At 38.3% G+C, this 23,658-nt stretch overlaps 1 protein-coding gene across 3 annotated transcripts in view; it reads right to left on the bottom strand.

The window, feature by feature from the left end:
- MARCHF1 (membrane associated ring-CH-type finger 1) overlaps positions 1-23,658 on the bottom strand; it is a 214,644-nt gene that overhangs the window by 116,588 nt on the left and 74,398 nt on the right. Inside the window, exons 3-5 of one of the 3 annotated variants that reach the window (XM_075198007.1) lie at positions 21,562-21,612; positions 5,736-5,812; positions 4,623-5,342 (exon numbers count right to left, since the gene is read on the bottom strand). In XM_075198007.1, coding sequence (XP_075054108.1) covers positions 4,623-5,342; positions 5,736-5,812; positions 21,562-21,612 — 848 coding nt within the window. The remainder of the gene's footprint in view (positions 1-4,622; positions 5,343-5,735; positions 5,813-21,561; positions 21,613-23,658) is intronic. The other 2 variants (XM_075198012.1, XM_075198020.1) reach the window with 2 other exon arrangements.

Here is a 23,658-nt window from a genome sequence, read left to right as displayed (position 1 = left end):
ATCTAATTATCCCTCTTCATTTCATGCTGTTTAGTGGTAACAACCTTTTGTTCTACCTTCTCTATCTTACTTTAACCCATATGACAATGTCACAATGTGAGGAACCATTGACTTACTGATTTGTTCCTGTGATGCAATATGTATGCAACAGAATCAGTTAATGAGTATTATCTATATTTTTATTAATCATCAGGCCTAATTATCAGTTATATTTGCAGGAGGAATGTATAGCTATGTATCGTGAGAGAATAACTGGGAAACTTGTAGATGTCAGTATGTATATATGTATAAAATTCAGCTGTTTGAGTTGTTATAAAAATCACCGTGCATTGACCTGTAGCACCTAATAACACATATAGATCTATATGTGTTTATTATTTATTATTACCATATATTTATATAGCACCACTAATTCTACAGCGCTGTACAGAGAACTCACTCACATCAGTCCCTGCCCCATTGGTGCTTACAGTCTAAATTCCCTAACATACACACACAGACAGACTAGGGTCAATTTTGTTAGCAGCCAATTAACCTACCAGTTTGTTTTTGGAGTGTGGGAGGAAACCGGAGCACATGGAGGAAACCCACGCAAACATGGGAGAACATACAAACTCCACACAGATAAGGCCATGGTCGGGAATTGAACTCATGGCCCCATTGCTGTGAGGCAGAAGTGCCACCGTGCTACCCCAAAAGTATCTATGTTTTGATATGTATAGAGTTGTATTGTTCTATTGACAAACAGTTTTCCAGTAACTTTTACTCTGGGGAAAATGATGCAAGTATTTTATGTTTCTGTTTGATTGCTGGTGATTAGTTTTGACCTCAGCACTTGATTCATTTAAGTTTTATATTTTTTGGAATAATAGACTGTAATGGCAGTTGGGTTTGTTAAAAAAAACAGTACAGCAGTTCTGGAGATCATTGTAGCAAACTTGGATTTCATGTGGTTTAGAAGCAATAATTGTATCATGATTTTCTGAGTCATTGTAAAGTAGATTTTATTATCAATATAAACACTTAATTATGATCATGCAGAGAGGGGTGTAAGATCTAAAGTGGAAGAAAATTATTCAAGATTGGAATACACAGCAGACTTTTAATTTCTAGCTTACTATATCTTCTTTCTTGAGTCTACTTGCAACACCGAGATTGAATTGAGAAGTTCTGGGCTGCCTTACAGATCTGGGTCCCTGTTTTGCTCTTGTAATCTCATCAGTATATTGCACCATGACTCATTGAGGAAACTAGGAGATTCACCTACAGATACCTTCTCCTGCAGGCATCTATAGGTAGTAATAAAATCCCATAATGATGCTAAAAGTTATAAATATGTGTGTTAATCAGCTGTGAGAAGAGGTGTCTCACTCCGCTAAAATACAAACAATAGTAATGTCCATTGGAAAGCTATATAGAAAAAAACATATTTTAATAGCATAAAGATACATTCTATGGGTTTGCTTCCAAAGAGTAATTGTATTCAATTCATTTATATAATTTAAATGAAAAAAATCAATCCATAAAAAAATCAATACATAAGAATAAAATACAGTATATAATCCACTCTGGCAACTGATATTATTACTATACAAAGTATCTACATACTCATGTGGAAATAAAAAATACAACAGAATTGATTACGTATGATGTAAAAATTATATTGTTATCGATATGTTACAGTTTATCAATATGAAATTTTCAGAAACAATGTAGCCAAAGGTATTTAATACATAAATCTGGGCATGTAGTAAATGGCTCCCATTAAATATTGGTACCTACATTTGCTTGCAGAATATAACAGTAGTGTTTATATAAATGCAAAAATACTGTATGTAATACTGTACAGCATGATAACTACATTTATTAGGGTCTTAGAAGGACCACTACTACTGCAGAAAATACAAACACTAAGAATTATAGATGGAGATTGTAATTTCAAAAAAAGAGTTTTAGTGGAAGGGGGTTGATAATGTAGATTACCAGCCACTACTCCCTAGGAATGGATAACCACTGACAGCAAAGCAAATAGATTCTATTTGCAACACAGGTCTCTCCCACAGCTCTAATAGGAGCTGAGATGTTAAGCTGATTAGGAACAATAATATGTCCCAGATGAACCTACAGCCTTGTGAGAAGTGACTCCTTTTATTTTCTTCTGTATAAGTCAGATCTGCAGGGAAAACAGTTTAACAGTGTAGTCCTGCTGTGCTTTAGCAGTCTAGTCCCGCTGTACTAATATTCAGCAATGAATGGTTAGCTGTCAGGTGTGACAGGTGTTAATTTCAAAATGAGTGTGTAGATATTTTGTATAGTAATATAGTAATAATATGTCTGTACTGTACTTTATTCACATATATTGCTTTTTATAAATTGATATTTTCCATTTGAGTGACAGCAATAATTTGAATATCATTACTCTGTTAACAAGGCCATATATTTTATATTTATTTATTCTATCAGAATATTTTTTTTGAAACAGCTTTGTAGTAGACATTATCGGGTTTAGTGTTGTGTTTTTTTGTCAGATATTGGTGCCTGTTCAGTGCACCTAATGATAAATCTGGGGTGGATTATTTTGAGTTTCATTTAAATACTGTCTTTCGTCCTAATTTTTATGTCATTTCTAAATATCAAATATTCTTTACATGACTTCAGTATATCCAAACCTCTATGTAAGAGTATTTTCCCCATTTCCTAACTTTCAGAAACTGTATTTATACATATTATTGGTCTCCTGAAGTGTCCCTATCAGTGTCAATTGTTTTCATGTAGCCCAACCTTAACTTCTATAGTTATCATGAATTGAACTAAGGATATGGTTGACCTCTATCTTTATTAGAGATACATTCTTCCTCTATCAGTGTTAATGGACCATGTAATTTGGGAAATAATGGAATTGCCATGAAATATCTTTGCGCACAGTTGCACTGAACACAAATTCTTCAATGTTAATCTTCTGGATAGAGATATCTTTATAACAAACTTTTAAGGCTTTTATTTCCAGATAGCTCAAATTAAATGGAATACTTGCCATTTCATACCAGCTTAGGTGGTTTTATCTCTCCATTGTGATTGCATAGCATAATAGGATTTGTACATCAATACCCACAAAGCCATGAATCACCCAAACCTGTTATAGAGACTGGAAAGACTGTGTCGGTGGTAGTCACTATTCCAATAATGATATTGACAACACTAACTAAAGCAACATGAAAATTCCGAAAACAGGTCAACATCATAAATTACCATCAAAAACACAGAGAACATTTCCGACACCGCTTGAATAAGTTGCGACTACAGAAAAGGCCGGCAGTTGAAACTGACGTCACTTCAAAAGGCGACACTGACATTTCTGGTTTTAAAGCGACAGTGCCAGGACCCGTAGCAGTATAATCTAATTTAAGGATTAGGTTTAGGGTTAGGGTTAACATTAGGGTCAAGCACCAGGTCCTGGCATTGCCGCTTTAGAACCGGAAATATTGGTGATGTTAATTTCAACTGCCGGCCTTTTCTGTAGTTGTAATTTATTCAAACAGTGTCAGAAATGGTCTGTGTGTGTCTGATGGTAAGTCTGTATTTGTGACATGTCACGCTGTTAGTCTTCGGAATTTTGATGTCGCACTAGTCGGTGTCAGCAATATCAGTATCGGAAAAGCGTACCCAACCTGACTGTACAGTCACTCGCTGTTTACCACTAACTCCCACCAAACAGTGGAATTTGCACCAATTAATTGTGTGTTTACTGACTGTAGCGTCTCCACAGTAGAGTTACATAGTTTTATGTACAGTTATGTCTGGCCATTTTCTTCAAAACTACAAAAGTTCAAATTAAACAGGAGTAGATATAAAGATTCTCTAGTCTGAGGCAACAACAGAAATTGAGACCCTGTCAACTTTTACTCAAGGTAACAAATAATTAATGCAGTGAATACTATGAAAGCAAATACTGATTATTTAATCATTATTAAATCCAACAACAGGGCACCACTCACTGAGTACGGAAGTGATAATATTAGCATTTGACGTTAACTTCCAGTGTTTTATTGCCACCAACTTCATCTACAAATCCTGTTTTCTGAGACATACAGCTGTATCAGTGTGTCTTATGCTAAGACTACTAAATTATACTTTGACCTTTATCTGCTGCAACACATTGCTTCCAAAAAAACAATATTTTCCTAATTTGATAGCAGTTAAAATTGTACTCTGAAAGTGTCTAATTCTTCCCAATCTACTATGTCAAAATATTTGATTTAAATGTATATCCTTGAATGCTTGTCTTTCAGAGCTTGACATAAGTGACAATTATTATTCCAGAATATTATACTCTGCTTCCTACTGTTGTCACTCTTCTATCACACTTGATACACTATCAAACATCTTTCCTAGCATTGGTGAAATATGCTTCCAGCTTATGGGCTGGCCATCTTCTGTTTAAAATCATCTTTTATACATTGTGTATTCAGATTAAATATTGGTTGCAGTTTTGACAATCCCGTTAAACTCAGAATTATCCTATGTTGATTATTGTCTTTCAAAAGAGACAGAAGTTTCTTTTGGGTATTAAAAATAGAATAACAATTCTTTTTGCCAACTAAACTACTACAGTACAAACTGACCTGCAGTCTTCTACATCATCACTCCACTCATCATAGATAGCAGGTGAGGCAGAACTGTTATAGGGGGTAGCAGGGACTGGCGCTAAGGTCTCTGCACCAGCACCTTCCTCCCTTATTTTTTTCTTGATTACGTTATCTTCTCTAGAGAGATATTGACACTTCTCAGTATCTTTGCAGCAAGACTTTACTTTTCTTTTTACTCTTCTGTTAGGATATTGTTTTGTTTCAATGGGTGTTCCAGATAATGAAGAGGAGCTAGAATCTTTGTCTTTTGACATTTTTCTCCTTCTGTGAGAAGAAGAGTTGGCAAAACTGCTGAACTGCTGCTGATGGTGAAATTTTTGTACATACGAGTCTTTATAATTTAGAGGAACCATTTCAAAGACATTAGAATCAGAGGAAGCTTCATGATTGTGGTGTGATATATCTTGTGTTCTTCTTTTTTTAATCATTTTAATTCTTGCACGTCTTTTAAGTCTTATGGCCCATTGTCTCTCATCTGAAGAGGAGTCTGTGTCAACCACATCTAAATTTGTTGTTTCATCATTAGGTTTCATGTTTCCTTGTTTTACTGTTTGGACACAGGTGGTACAACTTGCTCTTTTACGTCTAAGCCTTCTCTTGACTTGTTTTTTACCAGGTTCCCTACTAGAAGGTGCAATTTGCATGACAGGTGTAGTATGGATAAAGTCATCTTCTGAAACATCAAGCAAGGCAGTTCTAAAATAAAAATCCATGGACAAAGGAGAAAGATGGAAAAGAAAAGCAATGAAAGAAAGATGAAAAACAATACAAAATGTAAAAAAGGCAAAAATAAAATTCACAATGTAATGTTAAAATATATGCATATGCAGTGGTTAAAGAGGTGATTTAGAATTGGCGGTATGGGAACTTAGAAGTGGTGGTATGGAAAATGTAAGTGAATGGAATTTGACAGTTTTATAATCAAAGCGGTTGGAGAAGTAGTGGTATGGCATACCACTATATACTAGCCCACTGCGAACACTGTACATATGTTTATCTAATTAAAAAATAAAAACTGTAAAATAATATTCTTATGCATTAGCTTACTGTGTAGTTAGTTACTTTTTTTTTTAACCATACTCTACATACCTACATATATCCTGAGTTGATGGACAGACGGATGTTTGTGAGTGGCTCCTTGGGGCAGTGCCTGTTGGACTGCTTGCCTAAAAATAAAAATGAAACCAAATATTTAACATAGTATGTTCAACTCTTTAAAACCTTCATACATGGTCTATCGTATGCAAAAGTTGTTACAGTTGTATTTGTTTATTCGTAGTGTGCAATGTTAATTACTGTAGTATTTTGTGTTTTTTTTTTAACTTTGGCTAATAGTTCATATTTCAAAACAATTATTTGTCCTTTTTAATGCATGGCTAGGACAAAATACTACAATGTGTGCTATCATATGCACACATTGCTTTTTATTTTAAAAAAATGGCTGAATTGAGTCCAACACGAACAGTCACTTGAACAGACAACATACACGCACAATTCCATTTTTTTTTATATCTGGTGACACAGACTCACTTCAGGTGATGCACACATGAACACCTTCTTGTGTTTACTTTGCTATTTTGTCAGGATGGCAAAGTAATTCATAACATAAAGTTTGCACACACTTCTTTCCTTGTGACCCAAACGCTAAAATAACAGAGACCAGCTCCCTCCACACATCTAAATGAAGAAGACAGATTTAAATACTTTACACTCCTCCCACAACACTAGCTTGATGGACACATGACACTCACACATTGCCTTTAAAAAGGAGTTCCCTGCATGTGTGCTGTTTTCATTAGCCTCAGTGTAGACCCACCCTGTCAGCCTGTTGTAAATTGTGGAAAGAGATGCATTTGGACCACTTCAATATATGTAATATGTATAAGTTAAATCAGGCTTTTTACTATTATTTTGTCACACATAGGTCCTCCACTTGTATCTCTTTAACTTAGGTGCATTATTGTACAAAAGTTCAACTCTGTTTGTAGCCTTTCTCTGCAGATTCCCAACTAAATACTTAACTCCACTTTTAGAAGCCTGTTGCAAACCACCCTCTTTGCCACATATATATATATATATATATATATATATATATATATATATATATATATACATCTATCTATCTATCTATCTATCTATCTATCTATCTATCTATCTATCTATCTATCTATTCATCTATCCATTCATCTATCTATTTATCTATCTATCTATCTATCTATCTATCTATCTATCTATCTATATCTCTAGGGACCCTGACACTATCATACATCCATTGCTCCAGGGATCTACTTCGCTTTTGGAACTGACCACATTTTTCCAGCAGTGAAAAATTATGAGACTGCTGGCAATTTAAAACAATATCTGCTTGCAAAACATGCAAAATTTCACAACCCAATGCAGAATGAGGCAAATATTTAGAATATTGTAAAAAATGTGAAAAAAGTGTTCCCATTATTTAGGTTCCAATTATATAGTTATACCCAACCAAATGTTCACCTTTTTCAGTAAATACAGAGTCAGCCAGTCTGCTGGCACACTTGGCAGCTATCCAAGGGTCACAGCTCTAAATCTTTAAATACCGGGAAGTAGAGATGTGGGCTGACTCTCGTGTTTCGTTTTCAAAACTGGTGTCAGTTCTAACCCAACTTCGTGTTTCGACTTTGCTACCGGTTTTGTTGAAAGATTTTGCTTTTGGATCTGACTTTAATTAAAAATTGTGAAAAATAGGTAAAATTATGTTATTTGAGCTGTTTTTGCTCCTACATACTATTTATAGCATTGGTATTAATTTCCAGTCATTTCCAATTTATTTTCAATGATATCTTTACAACAGTCCCAATTTTCACCAATGTTGGCCAAAGTCAACATACGAATGAGCAGGAATCGGTAGCATGGACATAGGAGAAATGGGGCCAAGAGCATGCCCCCCACGTCCACTCAGAAGCCAGCAATAATTTATTTAAAAAGCTGCATGCCCTGGCTGCCTGCTGCTAGCCGGGACGCAGAGGCAGTTTGAGATGTCCCGGTTGCCCTTACATCAGAGTGAGTACACCCCTACTTGGTGACCGACTTTGCTGCAAGTCTCAGGCAGTCCCCCTTAAGCCAGGGTTGGACAAAGCTTACCCCGATACAATGATTTTTCCACCCTCTCTCCCACATACATTTTTACGAGTCCCCTAGTTTAATTCAGAAATGCAGCATTATGGCACAGATGTATCTCACCCCCAGGACAATGCCATCTTTACTTGCATCATTTAACATTGTGCTCTCTCATCATCTTTTAAATGTCTACTAATTCTGCTGTCCGTAGTTGTCCCCTGTTGTCTTAATGAAGGATTTTGTAAATCTGCCACCAGTGCATTCGCTTTCTCCAATTCAATAAAAAAAAATGAACCATGCTTTACGGTTCTCTATCTCCATCACATAGGATAAATCATCAGGCATCATATCACATCTATATATTCTTTGCAAGAGGCAAAATCTGTCCTGTTAATTTCTCATACTGTAGACTTTCAAATGCATTGTTAAGACATGTTATGGACAACCAAATGTGCATCAATGTAACTATAATAAATACTTGCATGTGTGGGAAGGGCGACTTTTGGCCTGTCTGAACTGTCTCTGCTACATATTTATTACACGTCACTAATAGAACAAATAAATATAATTTATATACATTCTATAATTATATACATGGGTCTTGGAAACCACCTCCGCTGAAAGTCTTGGCCAGTTCCCTTTAACCCAGGGTTGACAAAGCTCACCCCTGGGAATGATTTTTCCTCCCTCTCCATAAATTTACACGATTCGCCTGGTTTGATTCAGAAGGGCAGCATTATGGCACAGTGCATAATTGTAAAACAAGGTAATGAAAGCTATGCTCTTGGCAACCGATGAATACTCTGGCAATATGTTGTGTGGCTAGTCTTTGAATTGTTGTAGTAGGGGTGCAGTCGACATTTATCTCTCAGCATCCTCATTTATTTATATAGCGGCAAGGTATTGAAAACCATGCTTTAAGCAACTTTGGCAATGTATTGTGTGGCTAATCTTTCAATTGTTGCAGTAGGGATGCAGGCCTCATTTATATGTCAGCATCCTCATTTATTTATATATTGAAAGCAAGTTAGGTAGCTCTTTACAATTGGGTATCCACTTTTTAAAATGTCTACTGATGCCTCTGTCCATCTAATGACAATTGTAACTTCCTCTTCACTCTCCATAATGACTTTATAAAGTTTAAAATTTAGTGTGTACATTTTTATCTCTTGCACCTTACACTAATTGTTTTTGGTTATTTAATTTATCTAATGGGTTTGCTTCACTTGATGGCATGGCAAATAAAAATTTTTTTTGCAGTTGCTCCAATCTTCTTCTACATACGGTCACTGAATGTCGAAAATGCCCAGAAAAAAACGTCTAAAAAACAGTCTTCTGTAAATATAGATTTCACTGAATGATCCTTCCAAAATATAAACGTATTGAAAATAGAAAAGATCACAAAACAGAGCCTTTTTGGGGGTCTAGCTACGTGCTCACTCTCACTAACAGTCTTCTTTATATATAGATTTTACTAAATGACCCTTCCAAAATATAAATGTATTGAAAAAAAGAAAATATTACAATATATAGTCTTTTTTAGGGGTGTCTAGCTGCGTGCTGACCCTCACTAACAGCCTCCTTTAAATATAGATTTCACTGAACTATCCTTCCAGAATATTAAAGTATTGAAAATAGAAAAGATTACAATATATATATTTTTGAGGATGTGCAACTGCTGCTGAATCTCACATGCAAACACCCAGTTTTTTTCAAAATTATTTCACTTGTCACTGCCCCACACAAAATTACTTTCAGTAGAAAAACTTTCACTTTTAAAATAAATCTGTTTTTTGGATTATGCTTCTAATAGTCTGACAGCAAAAGTACGCTGTTTTTGTCAAAGAATATACTAGTTAGTTCAGAATGATATCTATCTAACGCATAACTGGGCTACAGCCCAGGGGCCAATGGCATCCAGGGGGCCCTTGAAAGTGCTCAGCAGCATTATTGATCGGTCGGGGGCGGGGGCGCCCCCGGCGCGATCAGTGCTGCTGAGCACTTTCACTGCGGTCCTTCCCCGGCGAGCTGTAGTCTCCTTACTGAGAAGATCTCGTGAGACTCACTCTCACGAGACCTCCTCAGTAAAGAGTGTACAGCACGCCAGGGAATGAGGTAAGTGCCGGGGGGGAGGGCAGCTCGGATCACGGGGGGGGGCCCTCACGGGGGAATGGAGGTCCCCTTAGCCCAGGGGCCTCCATTCCCTTAATCCGGCACTGATCTAACGCAGTCTGTATATACTGTCTATTACTGTTAGATATATAGATATATGCAATGCAATGCATCAACAACAACCAGTAGCCACTAGTCTGTAAAATGTATTAAGATTGCAATTGTTCATCAAACTATTGTAGCTGACTATTCTCTAGAGCATTGCCTTACAATAATGACAGGATTCTACTGCTCTCCTATATCCCTGGTCGGATCACCCTTAACACTATTTCATGAGAAGAGCACCGCAGCTAATCTCCTCCCTACATGCTATCTGTTGTAAAATGGCACTGAAGAAAATAAGGGAGGACTGCATCTTTCCATCCTGGGGACAAGGTCTTGGTGTTGGTTTCAAGTCAGAAAAGCAAAGTTTTTGCACACTGGCAAGGTCCGTATGGAGTCCTAGAGGCTATCAGCCCTGTCAATTACAGGGTTTGTCAATAGGGGAGGAGAAGAGAGGAACAAATATACCACGTCAATTTCCTTAAACCATGTTATGATGAGTACCCCTCCCCTCTGGTAGTGAGTACTGTCACTGAAAAGTCTGAAGTGCCCATAGAGCCAGCTGAGGAAATCATACTTCAGAACAGGGATGTCTTATCTCCTATTCCTGGGCGCACTACTTTAATTTAAAGCAACAATGTCACTCGGCTGGGAGTTGTCGGGAAGCAGAAGCCATACTGCTTCCCAAATCCAGATGGGCTGATGTGAGAAAGGAGATTAAAAAGATGGTCCAGCTGGGCGTGATTGAGGAATTCAATAGTGAGTGGAACAGCCCAATTGTGCTTGTCCAAAAACCCAATGGGAGTTCGGTTCTGCAACGACGGTTAAACAGCATATCCCAGTTCAATGCCTATCCGATGCCATGTGTGGACAATCTGGTAGAAAATCTAACTGGAAGTAACTATTTGCCTACTCTTGACTTAACAAAGGGGTATTGGCAAATTCCCTTCACTTCCTCAGCCCAGTCAAAGACCGCATTTTCCACTCCTGATGGTCTCTTTTAATATAGAGTCCTATCCTTTGGGTTGCATAGGGCACCTACCACTTTTCAAAGGGCCATGAATAAATAGCAATGACCCCCATATAGCTTATGCAGCCACTTACTTAGATAACATAGTTATTTTTACCCCAGACTGGAAGTTACATCTGGCCAAAGTCAAGGCAGTCTTGACTTCATTGAGGTCTGTGGAGTTGACAGTGGATACAGAGCTATGAGACAAGATATTTGGGATACATTGTCAGGTGAGGGCAAGTAATCCCCAAATAGACATTGAGGAAGCAGTCAAAAACTGACAAGACCAGAAATGAAACTGCAGTTAAACACTTTCTAGGCTTTGTAGGTTACTACAAGCGATTCTTAGGCCTTTTCACAACTAGAGCTTCTCCACTTAAGGACATGTTAAAGAAAAATTGTCTTCGCTTAGCCATCTGTTCCTCTCCAGTGCTACAAGCACCTGACTTTACCCAGAGGTTCTTCCTGCAAACTGATGCCTCAGTTGTTGGCTTAGGAGCAGTCTTGTTACACGAAAAGGATGGAATAGAAAGTCCTGTCCTGTATCTGAGTCGGAAGTTACTTCCAAGGTAACAAAAATATGCAACCGTCGAGAAGGAAGGTATTGGCATAAAATGGGCTACAGAAGTTCTGTGCTAATATCTCCTAGCTAGAGAATTATCATTAATAACAGATCATGCACCATTGTTGTGGATGCAGAACACCCAGGAGGTAAATGCCACGGTAACCTCCTAGTTCTTGGAGCTGCAACATTTCAGGTTCACAGTAGAACATAAACCTGGATGTATTGTCTCTAAAATTTACTCTCCTCGCAAAATCTGTGCCAACCTACTTGGTGAAGCTAGGGGAAGCAATATGTGACAAAAGAAGTGGTTTGCTATAGGCCACTAAGAGAAGAATTAGGTATTCAGCTGACAGTCTTCAGGAAAAGGCTGCAGACATTACAAACTTATACAGCAGTGTACCAAGTTCAAAGATGGACAGGAGGGGGACATCTGTGTGACAATATAATAGTAAAGTGTATGATTTAACTTACTTGTTTTGAAGGGGTTTGAAAGTGTCTGTTTCCACATTTAACATCAAACTGACAGGGTATGTCTGCAGTGAGGTTAATCAAGCAGATCACCTGATGAGAACTCCTCTATAAAGACAAGGTAGGAGTGTAACCTGTCCATCAAGCTTGGGCTGTGTGTTTAGTGTGACTAATGCCAAACTTGAAAATATGGAAGAATTTGTCACTTAATTGTACTGAGTTGTGGCTTCATAGATAGTTTACATAAATAATAATAATGGAATCATCGGAGGTGGCTCTGTACAATGCCCAGGGATGGATTTTGGAGTATAACAGATGCTACTGCACAGGGCCCCATGCTTCAGGAAGTCCACACATTTAACTGTTCAGATGGCCCTATCTACCTTAGGCTACTGCCAGTATTATGAAAATACTGCAGGTCTACTGTAATCTTGCCTAGTATTCTGCACATGCGCAACTCCGGGAACCATTAAAAAAACTCTGCTCCACAGCGATAGGACGATCACCAACCAGTTCCCTTTATAAGGGTCCTCCTCCTTTCTATGTTAGACCATCAGGTCTCCCTACCTGATTTGAAGCATCTCCTCTGACTTCTGTCCGTGCTCATACTTACCTTTGCTCCTGTCTGCGCGAGTGTGGGGAAACAAGGTACTAGTATCCCCTCAACCTGTCTGCACCTCATTTCTCACAAACTGCGGACTATAAAAACATATAATTTTTTAGCCCTCTGGTTCCTCATATTTGTCAGTCATATTTAAGCTTGTGTATATTCTATTTTGAAAGTAGTTAAAATGTCTGCCAGCATGTAATGTTATCTTGCAGACTAGTCCATTGTCTTAGCTTAGTCAAAAGGATTATTGTCCACCAGTATGAATGTACATCACACCAGGAGGTCTCATGTATCAAGATGGGTAAAAGGTCCACAGACAGAGCTCTATGTTTAATTACAGAGGACTGCATTGTATATTTAAATGTAAATGTGTCTGGATTGGGATCTCTCCTGTTTAAACAAATTTGGCTGTATAGCCACAGAACAATACCCACACTACGGAATATGTTGGCGCTATATAAATAAATGATGATGATACCTGTCCCTAATTAAATCAGGAGTGACTCATCTGCTATCCCTTTGTCTGTATGTTTACCTGTGAAAAGGTAAACACAGAAAAGGACCAATCAGGCAGGTCCTGAAATTGCTGATCATTTTTAGGCTTAAAAGATAGCTACAAAGGACAGCAAATTGGCATTCACTACCAAGTGATAGCTGAAGTCTTACGTTGAGATATTGATCTCTGCCCCTGACAGGAAAGGGACAATAGGTACCTGGAGTACTGTTGTTGCCCTGAAATACCTCTTTAGGTCTTGGGAAGCTGTGTGTCCGCCAAAAGCAGAGTGACAGTGACTGAAGGCCACTACCTTTGCCAGTAGCCTTAAAGGAGAGAGGGGGATAAGCTTGGATTGATAGACAGCAGTCCTTGAAAGTGACAAGGATACTGGTGATGTGTTTTCATTATACCCTGTATGATGCCTGTGCCAGACTGAGTTTTATTTGTTGCAAGTTATTATTTAAATATATTGATTGCTGTTTTGTGCTACCATTTTGTTAATAAACTTATTTGTATTATTTTGGATATTTGCCTGGGTGATTTTGAACCTTGGGTAGGTACCGGGTAGGGCAGCTGTGCGGTGCAAAAGGTTACATTAAACCCGGTATCCTCACAGCGAGTTAGGCCGTTCATTCATCGACTGCAGCTTCTCTCGCTATCGGTCCTGTTCCACAGTTATAACCCCTGTGTGGATCTCAGTGCTTCTGCTCTCCCCAGTTCATCACTTCACAGCATTACCTGTTTATCTTATTCCACAGTCAAGACCTGTGGCATCACTGCAGAGTATCGCTCATCATCGGTCCTGTTCCAGAGTTATAACACCTGTGTGGATCTCAGTGCTTCTGCTCTCCACAGTACATCACTACACAGCATTACCTGTTCAGCTTATTCCACAGTCAAGACCTGTGACATCACTGCAGAGTATCACTCATCATCGGTCCTGTTCCAGAGCTATAACACCTGTGTGTATCTCAGTGCTTCTGCTCTCCCCAGTACATTGCTACACAGCAATACCTGTTCAGCTTATTCCGCAGTCGAGACCTGTGGCATCACTGCAGAGTATCGCTCATCATCGCTCCTGTTCCAGAGTTATAACACCTGTGTGGAGCTCAGTGCTCCTGCTCTCTGCAGTACATCGCTACACAGCATTACCTGTTCAGCTTATTCCGCAGTCAAGACCTGTGGTCTCACTGCAGAGTATCGTTCATCATCAATCCTGTTCCAGAGTTATAACACCTGTGTGGATCTCAGTGCTTCTGCTCCCTGCAGTTCACCACTTCACAGCATTACCTGTTCAGCTTACTCCGCGGTTGAGACCTGTGACTAGAGTGCTTCGCTCAGTATCCGTCCTGTTCCTGAATTACTACACTAGCGTATACCTCAGTCCTTTTGACTCCTGCTGCTCATCGCTTCACAGCATCATCGTTTAGCTTATACTGCTGTTAAGACCTGTGACTGTACTTCATTGCACAGCATCCGTCCTGTTCCTGAATTCCCATACACCTGAGGCTACCTATCATTTTGGCTTAAAGTTACATTGTGGTTCTCTGAATTATCTGCTCTGCTCCCCTTAGAGGACCGTGACCTGCGGTTGAGAGCAGCAAAGACCATATTCCCTTGCGGGAATCCCTGGTGAATATCTCTCCTCCGTTAGACTCCGCACCTCTCTGGGGTTAAGCTGTCACTCTAGCAGAGATCAAGACCATTCCAACTATCTGGCTTTCGTGACAGCAACGTTTGATTCAAGCTCTGGGCATCTCTCAGCTACTTGTTTTTCTGCCGTATCTCTTGCTCTCGCTACATGGCTAGTCTAAGTCTAAATTCTAATTTTTAATGTTTTATCATTAATGACTGAATTTAATGTATTTCTTTTTCTTTTACTGTGTGTTCTTTTGTGAGTTTATATTCCACATATGTAATGGACGTATCCTGCAGTGTATTGTCTGGTAGAGTAGAGCAGACCTACACCCATACTCATCAGCACACGTATCTTCAGATCTGCACCTTGTTGAATTTGGGCGTGCACAGACATGAATTATGTGCATTCAGAAACTAGCACATATTGCGTTCAGTTTGCATCCCTTGATGAATCTGGCCCACAGTGTCTCCCAGCCTCTGCTCAATTGCCCGTACTTGTTGTAATGTTTGTGACAAATTGCTTCTATAATAAATTAATGGCCCACTCCATTTTATCAGTCTGCTTCTCTAAAAACAGATCCATAGTTTTGAACTATTCATCTTTATGTATTAATGTTCCAGACATTAAAGACCAGTTTGCTGTATAACAGTTTGTAATGTTAACATCGCCACATTCCTTGTATGTCACTGTTCACTTTGTAGCAATAAATATTTTAAAGTGGTGCAAAGAGTTTTATTCCCAGCTAAATAGGCACATCATGATGATGTGAAAAATTGTGGAACTTCTGTGGTGGAATTTTGGAATGAATCCCAAGCTGCTAAAGTGATAACATCTAAGGACCATGCACATATGTTATACTGTGAACACAGCTGGTGTAATGTGTGAGATTGATGCTGGTAAGTCTTGGAGATGACACAGACACAATAACCTGGAAGCAATGTTGCCACAAAATGTAATCTACAAAGGTGCAAAGCCTGCAGTTTCCACAGTGCATGTGCATGAGAAGATTTTAGCCACTCTGTAAAGATTTTCCATATTTTTGTAAAATTGGAGTCATCTGTGGGACTGTAAAAGTGCATCTTTTGATGGGTGCTTCAGGGTGATCATGCCGCTTGAAAGCTTTGTGTTTGTATGCTCCTAGCTATAAGCCCACACATTTCAGTTTGTGGTACGAGATTATTTAAATGAGATTCAAAGGGTGCAAAAGATTCTTTTAAGGGGACCACTTAGTGAGGGGCTGCAGAACATTTTTTTCTCTACAAATGGACTTGCATTCCCTGAACGTCATCAAAAGCATCAAATTAACAAAAGTGAAACATGTAATAAAGATAGGGATGTTCACTGACCTCCGTGTTTTGGTTTTGATTTTGATCAAACACTGCTACCCCTGTTTTTGTGTGAGCAATCGCGCTGGATCTCCTTGGGAGGGAGGTACTTATGGAATCCAAAATCCAACGACGCAACAATGACGTTTTGCCTCGACTCATATCCGAGGAAGTGTGAAGGTTCTGAGCCGGCTCAACTCGGTACTCGGATTGGTCGATGTTCGGGGGGTTCGGAAAACCGAGCCTGAGCATCTCTAAATAAAGATAGTCTGATCTCCCCTCACTCTCCTGATTATCTTACGTAATTCAGGCTATATCGAAAAGCTGAGTCGCTTAAATTAATGAAGAGGGTGGTCCTTAAGTAAACAGGAATTGACATAGCACATTTCCAGTCAGACTCACAATACCACTAAAGTAGGCACAGGCTGATTTTCCACATGCAGTTCCCTAAACAGTAATGTGGGAGTGCACCTATGTATGCGATAAACGGACAAACTGTGGCACTTGGAATATGCACTAAACCATCATCAACTATTTATATAGCGCCACTAATTCTGCAGCGCTGTACAGAGAACTCATCCACATCAGTCCCTGCCCCATTGGAGCTTACAGTCTAAATTCACTAACATATATACACACACACAGGCAGAGAGAGAAACTAGGGTCAATTTAACAGCAGCCATTTAAAGTACTGGTATGTTTTTAGAGTGTGGGAGGAAACCCACAAAAACTCCAACACAACATACAAACTCCACACAGATAAGGCCATGGTTGAGAATTGAACTCATGGCCCCAGTGCTGTGAGGCAGAAGTGCTAACCACTAAGCCACTGTGCTGCCCCTAAACGAAAAACTGTGTAATGCATGGAACCATTGCTGGCATAATCTGTGGAAACAATGCTGGTATAATGTATAGTACCAGTGTTCTTATAATGTGTGGGATAACCGGTGTTTATTTATAATATCACTGATTTGAGGTCATATTTATCATTTCTGCACCAGGCCCTCTTACTTTCTTGGTCTGTCACAGAAACATTTATATTATGCAAACTACCAAGGAAAGATTACCAAAATACTTGATTTCTGAAATAGGTAAATGACCTATACATTACATTGAAAGTAGGCATTAATGCCATGAACATGATGCTCTTTTTCTACCACCTACCAATTTATATACATCATTTCTGCCATGCAAAAACAAATATATATATATATATATATATATATATATATATATATATATATATATGTGTGTATATCTCTATATCTGTATATCTCTATATCTGTATATCTCTATATGTATATCTCTATATGTATATCTCTATATATCTATATGTATATCTATATGTATATCTCTATATATCTATATCTATATATGTATATCTCTATCTATCTATATATGTATATCTATCTATATATGTATATCTATATCTATCTATCTATCTATCTATATATTGTAACAAAAGGAGGCATTAAGCTGGCAATATTCAGAGAAAGCAGGGAAGTAGAGTAAAACATTGGCACAGTTATGTACCTAGGTGGCGATTAAACCAGGTAAAAACATGTGAAGTAAAAGTTGGTTTACTTACAAGATTTAAAAAGCTACTTCCTCTCAGCAAACAGACAGGGTGTATCTGAAAGTCTAAACAGAGCCAGGGATGGGCGTGTCCTTTTTAAAGAGAAGGTGGGTGTGTCACCTGTCCATCAAACTAAGCCTGTGGGAGGAGTGTCAGGTATAAAACCCTGCTTGTTTTATTGTTCAGAGAGATCAACGCTGGGATAGCTGGCTGATCTTGACAGAGAGCTGGACTATGTATAGTAAGCATTTAGGGTCTCCATGATTGCTGTGCAAGTATATGGTGTCAAACAATTGTTACCATCCTGACAATAAAGAACCATAAAAAGGAAGAAGTTGTACGCGTGTGCTTCTGCAGTAGCGGGCTCTTGCCACAATATGTAATATATATATATATATATATATATATATATATATATATATATATATGTATGCACATATATATGCATGTATATACAGATATATATGTACGAATATATAGATATATTCGTGTGTGTGTGTATATATATATATATATATATATATATATAGATATATTTGCATGATAAATAGAGAAACCTAAATTTCACCATAGACTCATGGTCTCTGAATTTTTATTGGATAGACTAAAATGCTTGATATTTATTTATTTGTTTATTTATTGCTATACACTGCACATTGTTTCATGTTTCTGGCTTCTTTCTGTTCTTCTGAGCCGTTTCCTTAAATCATCAGGTAGAGTTGTTTATTTTCATTGTCCTTAGATAGGGCTCAGAGGTGCCCACTGGTTATAGTTTTCCCAAATGCAAAGATGTTTCAAGGGAAAACAAAGAAACAACAACAATAGTAAAATGACAGAGTGCTAAAACAATGTATTTTTCGAAGTCAACCCTTTTTGAAACTAAAATATGGTTGACAAAGTCTGGTGTCAGCAATAGTTCTCGCTTAAAATAGAAATATGTGTTGATACTAACAAGTGACAACAATGATTGACAAAGTTGGTCATTTGTTACAAAAGTGGTGGGATTCCGAAGCCTTAATAAGATATTTGATAATGTTTTAAAATGGATACTCTACTATATATAATTTCTGAAATTCTAGTCAGGAGTCTGTACAACACAGCACTGGTCAGAGAAAAAGCAGCGTCAAAATGTGTTAGGGCTACACTTGCGATCATTATATATAGCATAATTGTATGTGATTAGTCTCATGAAACAAATCACATGATCTGTATTGATTCCAATGAGACCATTTACACATTTTAAAAGTCACATGTGTGAAGAAGGCCGGCAGAAGCACCTAGAGTTTCAATTGATAATCTTGCACATTGCCAGAACTACAGACTAAATTTTCATTTTCATTCCACAACTAACACAGTGAACCTGAATTGAGATTCAGTAGATCATCATCATCAACATTTATTTATATAGCACCAGCAAATTCTGCAGCACTTTACAATTGGGACAAACACAATGATATTCAATACTGGGTAATACAGACAAAGAGGTGAGAAGGCCATGCTCATAAGAAGACCAGTTTTAATCTTAATCATATTGTCAATTGTTAGACTTCCACAATCATGTAGAACTAAGTTCAGGCTGCTTTACTTTACTAATATCCAGCAGGCAGTATCTATCTCAGTGGAGCAGGGGATCTGGAAACAACAATTTAAGAGGTCACTCACTGCCTGGTACAAAATTGCAGTCAGTCAGATATATGCATAAGTATTGGGGCTCAATAGTGTAGGATAAGGTTTTCTACTCAACATGTAAAGCACTATAAACAAGCTGAAACCATGTAAGGAGAATGTTATGTAATTAATAACTGTTTTTCAAGAGAGGGAATTACAGTTACCCATTTGCCAAGACAGCTTTGTGTACCTGTTGAACCATGTCTTCTGTGACTAGTCAAAGGTGATAAACATTGCCAAAAGCACATTTCAAATGCATATTCCGCTCACTCTTATAAAATAAAAAAAATTTCAAATTGATATCTCGTTCACCACTCATACACATCTTAAATTACACATGCTAGTAATACTGTGCTCACACTGCTGCCCTGACAATATCCCGGGTATATGAACAGGGGATATTGCCGGGTGACAGAGCCTCCAACCCTGACAAATTCCTGGATCTGTCTGGGTCTGCCTGGAAACATCACAAGAGGAGCTTTGATTGGCTCGTCTTATGATGGATTTTTTTACTTATTTTTTTAATTTTCAATAGAGTTTGGTGAGACCTGGGTTGAAAAACACGGGTCTTACCGTTCCCGACTGGCTCCTACCTGGGTCGGACCCCGGAATAACCCTACAGAAAACCCAGGTTCAATTCCCGGGTCATCGGACCCGGGTAGATGCAGGGGACACGTTCACACTTAGCCTCAACCTTGGTTGCCGGGGCTCACCCCGGAAGTAACCCAGGTTTTTGAGGCAGTGTGAATGGGGTATAAGTAATTTTAATTAAAATGTTATACTTTACTAATTCTTGTTGCATCAAAAGAAAAGAGCTACTTAGTTATCGATAAGTGTTAGCCACAAACTGTTAAAGTGCTTCTTCAAAAGATGGGGTTTGCCGAACAAAAACCTGCACAGTGCCGTAAAACTAGTCTCTACTGGCACAAAAGCAGTTATGTGATGTCACAAGAGGCCTGTGACCATTTTTAATTTTTTAAAGCTATCCCTGTTGTCTTTATTATATAATATTTTCATTTCTTATACTGGCAAATCAATGTATTTAATAACATTTACAAACTTTGGGGCAGGATTGACACATAATCATCAAGCATGCCTTTGTATGAGTGTAATACAGGGGGGTGTTCAGAAAGTCACTGTGCACTTTTCGGAAAGCAGTGAAAACAGTGGAGAATTGAAGCAGTGGTGAACTTGCTCATAGCAACCAATCAGCTTTGAGGTAAGATTTTTAATTTGCATATTATAAAATTATACGGAGCAGCTGATTGGTTGCCATGGGTGTTTCTCCACTTCTCCACTGTTTTCACTGCTTTATGACAAGACCCCATATTTTGTTTCAGATTTTGATCCCAATATGGTTTTAACAACTGAAGCACGTGTATGGCTAATTGAACATGTATTCTGAAAAGGTGATAGATACACAGATGTGGTGCGACAGCGATTTGCTGAAAAATTCCCAGACACACCTGCTCCACATCGCAATGCAGTTCGGAACAGTATCAATAAGTTTCACGAAACAGGATCTGTGGTTGATGCCAAAAACTGTGGAAGGCCAGCAAAGCTATTGGAGGAGAAACTGTTGGATATTTCTGAGAGTATGCTGCAGAGTCCATCAAAATCATTACGAAAGTTAGCTCAGCAGCATGATAGTGGTCTTGAAACTGCTCATAAGGCCGTGAGAAAGAATTTACGGCTCTTCCCATATAAAATAGCGAGCAACTGATAGAGGTGTTAGAAACAAAATAGAAAGGATCCAAGCCTGTCTTGATGCTAACGGTGATCATTTTCAACATAATTATCATTCGTGTTTACATCATGTATTATACATTGTATATTGAAACGTGTGTGTTAATAAATATACATAAGTGCACAGTGACTTTCCGAACACCCTGTATATCTATAATGATTTTCATAACTTATTTAGAAACACTCAGATGTAGTACATTTAGTGAATTTAAGATGGGAACAATAAAATAAATATTTATTCAGTCTTTGTATTTGTTCTCTTGTCTTGGGTAGATATTAAGAATCACATGAAAGCAAAACGATATGTGAAAATCTTGACATGTGCAAATTGGAGTGACAGTGCATAATTCTAATTAAAGTCAAAAAGAAATGTTAAATTAAAGCTGACAGGTGCAATACAGAATGTGCATGGAATGTGCGTATAATAATGTGGTGTAATGTTCAGACACCTAAAAATGCTCTGTCAATTATAAGAAGAGGAAACATGTTTCACAAACCTTTGAAATGTTGCTTGAACGACTTGCTGAGCGCCCAGGGGATTTGCCATTCTGCAAAACAAAATTACATGTCCAAAATAGGTGTGATAAGTATGTAAGACTGTATCTTGTACTTCACTTTCATCCATGCTGTGTCAATTAGCTTTAATTACAAGATAGCACAGTTGAATTTGAACGGATGTCTTTAAATGCTATAACAATTAAAGGATTATACTAATGTGCTAAATACACAGTTTTAGTTCCAGAGTCTGAAACATGTATTTAGTTATTATATATTTCAGTAAAATAATAAATATTGATTATAGCTACAAAATATGTTATTATGTTTTGTTTTTTTGATAGGTGTATTGGCAGGGGAGGGCTGGCAAATTTTAGCCCGCAGGTTAAGACTCTACTCAGCAGCCTATTAGGAATATTTTAAAGGGCAAAAAATGCAGGTGGCCCAGTGACCCAGTACAAGCTAGCCCAATATGGGACTGGCCAAGGGGGCAAATCCCCCCTGCCCCCCAGCCCAGCCTGCCTTTGTGCAATGGGCATATCAGATATATTCAGTGAATCAGTAAGCTTGGAGGTATAGTCCCAAAAAGAAACATTTTACGAACCGCAAAATCTAAGGACACCTGATACTTCTTGTTGTGCGCACATGAAGCTACTGCACCAAGTGCATTTCACGGTGCACTAACTCTTAACTGTTTTAGGAAATGCTCCCATAAAATCAATCTGTGCCTAGTTTTGTGGGTTGGTGGATGCTCTGGAAAATGCACCTGGTGACATCAGTAAAAATGTCTCATCAAAGTCAAACTTTCCACCACTCTAGAATCAGCCCATTCCTGTTCTATTCCTGCTCGGTTTAGCCTCATTTATGGGCATTGATGCTGTCTTTATTACATGTGTCACTTTTGTGTGTTTGAAGCTTTTTATTACATATGATGAAGTGCCCCAAGAACTGGTATTTCCGGCAGAAGTGCAACTGGAAAGTGCAAACATTTCTATTGTTATAACTTAAGTACAGGATGAGACCCAAATTCCACCACTTCTGTAGTGGTGGGGAATTTAAGTCCACAGAGGGCAACACTCCTGTAGATGCATCCTCTTTAACCCTTTATCTCATTTAAATAATCTTGTCCAGCAAAATTAAATTTTGTTTCCGCAAACCAGAGCATAACAAAGCACACGCGTGCACCTAAGCTGCATATAGCAAAGATTACAATGTTTCTGCCAAACTGTTACCATGTAAACGTTGACATTTCAAAAGATGCTGCCATCTTGGCCTACAAAATCACATGCTTTTCAGAAACAATTCACGAATGTTTCAATATACTTTAGTTTATTACTTTTTGTGGTTAGTAAATGAACCTTACTTATTCCGTGATTCAAATACTTTCTAAAGTTAACATTGCCATGTTTTAACTGAATACTGGTATAAATCATTATTCTCTCTTTACACCTGTTATCTACATCATTATATCTAAAATGTATAAAATAAATGTTCTCTGTTACAATGTTTGCATGACACCACACATTCCATAGCGATTGATATAATAGTATAGACAGAGGTGCTAAAAAGGGGGTGGGTGCAAAGTATCGGGGACTGGTCATGCCTGGGGAGCCCGGGCCTCCACTGGAACCAGCCAGGTATGGATTTATTTTATTTCATTGTCATACTTTTTTTCCCAATGGGCGGCGAGTGTGTGTACACCCACTCGGCTTTAAGGGGAGAGAGCTGTACAATACACAGTCTGCAGAGCAAGCTGAGGAGCTCTAAATCTCATGCGATTAGGTAATTTTACTATACTAAGAGCTTCCCTACTCATTCTACAGGAAAGTACAGTGGTCTGGGGGTGTCATAATGTGTCAGGGGGAATGTCATAATGTGTCTGGGGAGAGGGTGTCATAATGTGTCTGGGGAGAGGGTGTCATAATGTGTCTGGGGAAAAGGTGTCATAATGTGCCTGGGAGAGGGTGTCATAATATGCCTGGGGAGAGGGTGTAAAAATGTGCCAGCAGAGAGGGTGTCATAATGTTCCTGGGGAGAGGGTGTCATAATGTGTCTGGGGAAAAGGTGTCATAATGTTCCTGGGGAGAGGGTGTCATAAA

Source organism: Mixophyes fleayi, chromosome 1 (assembly GCF_038048845.1).
Source record: "Mixophyes fleayi isolate aMixFle1 chromosome 1, aMixFle1.hap1, whole genome shotgun sequence".
Taxonomy (NCBI): Eukaryota; Metazoa; Chordata; class Amphibia; order Anura; family Limnodynastidae; genus Mixophyes; species Mixophyes fleayi.
This window is presented reverse-complemented; position numbering and strand designations above follow the sequence as displayed.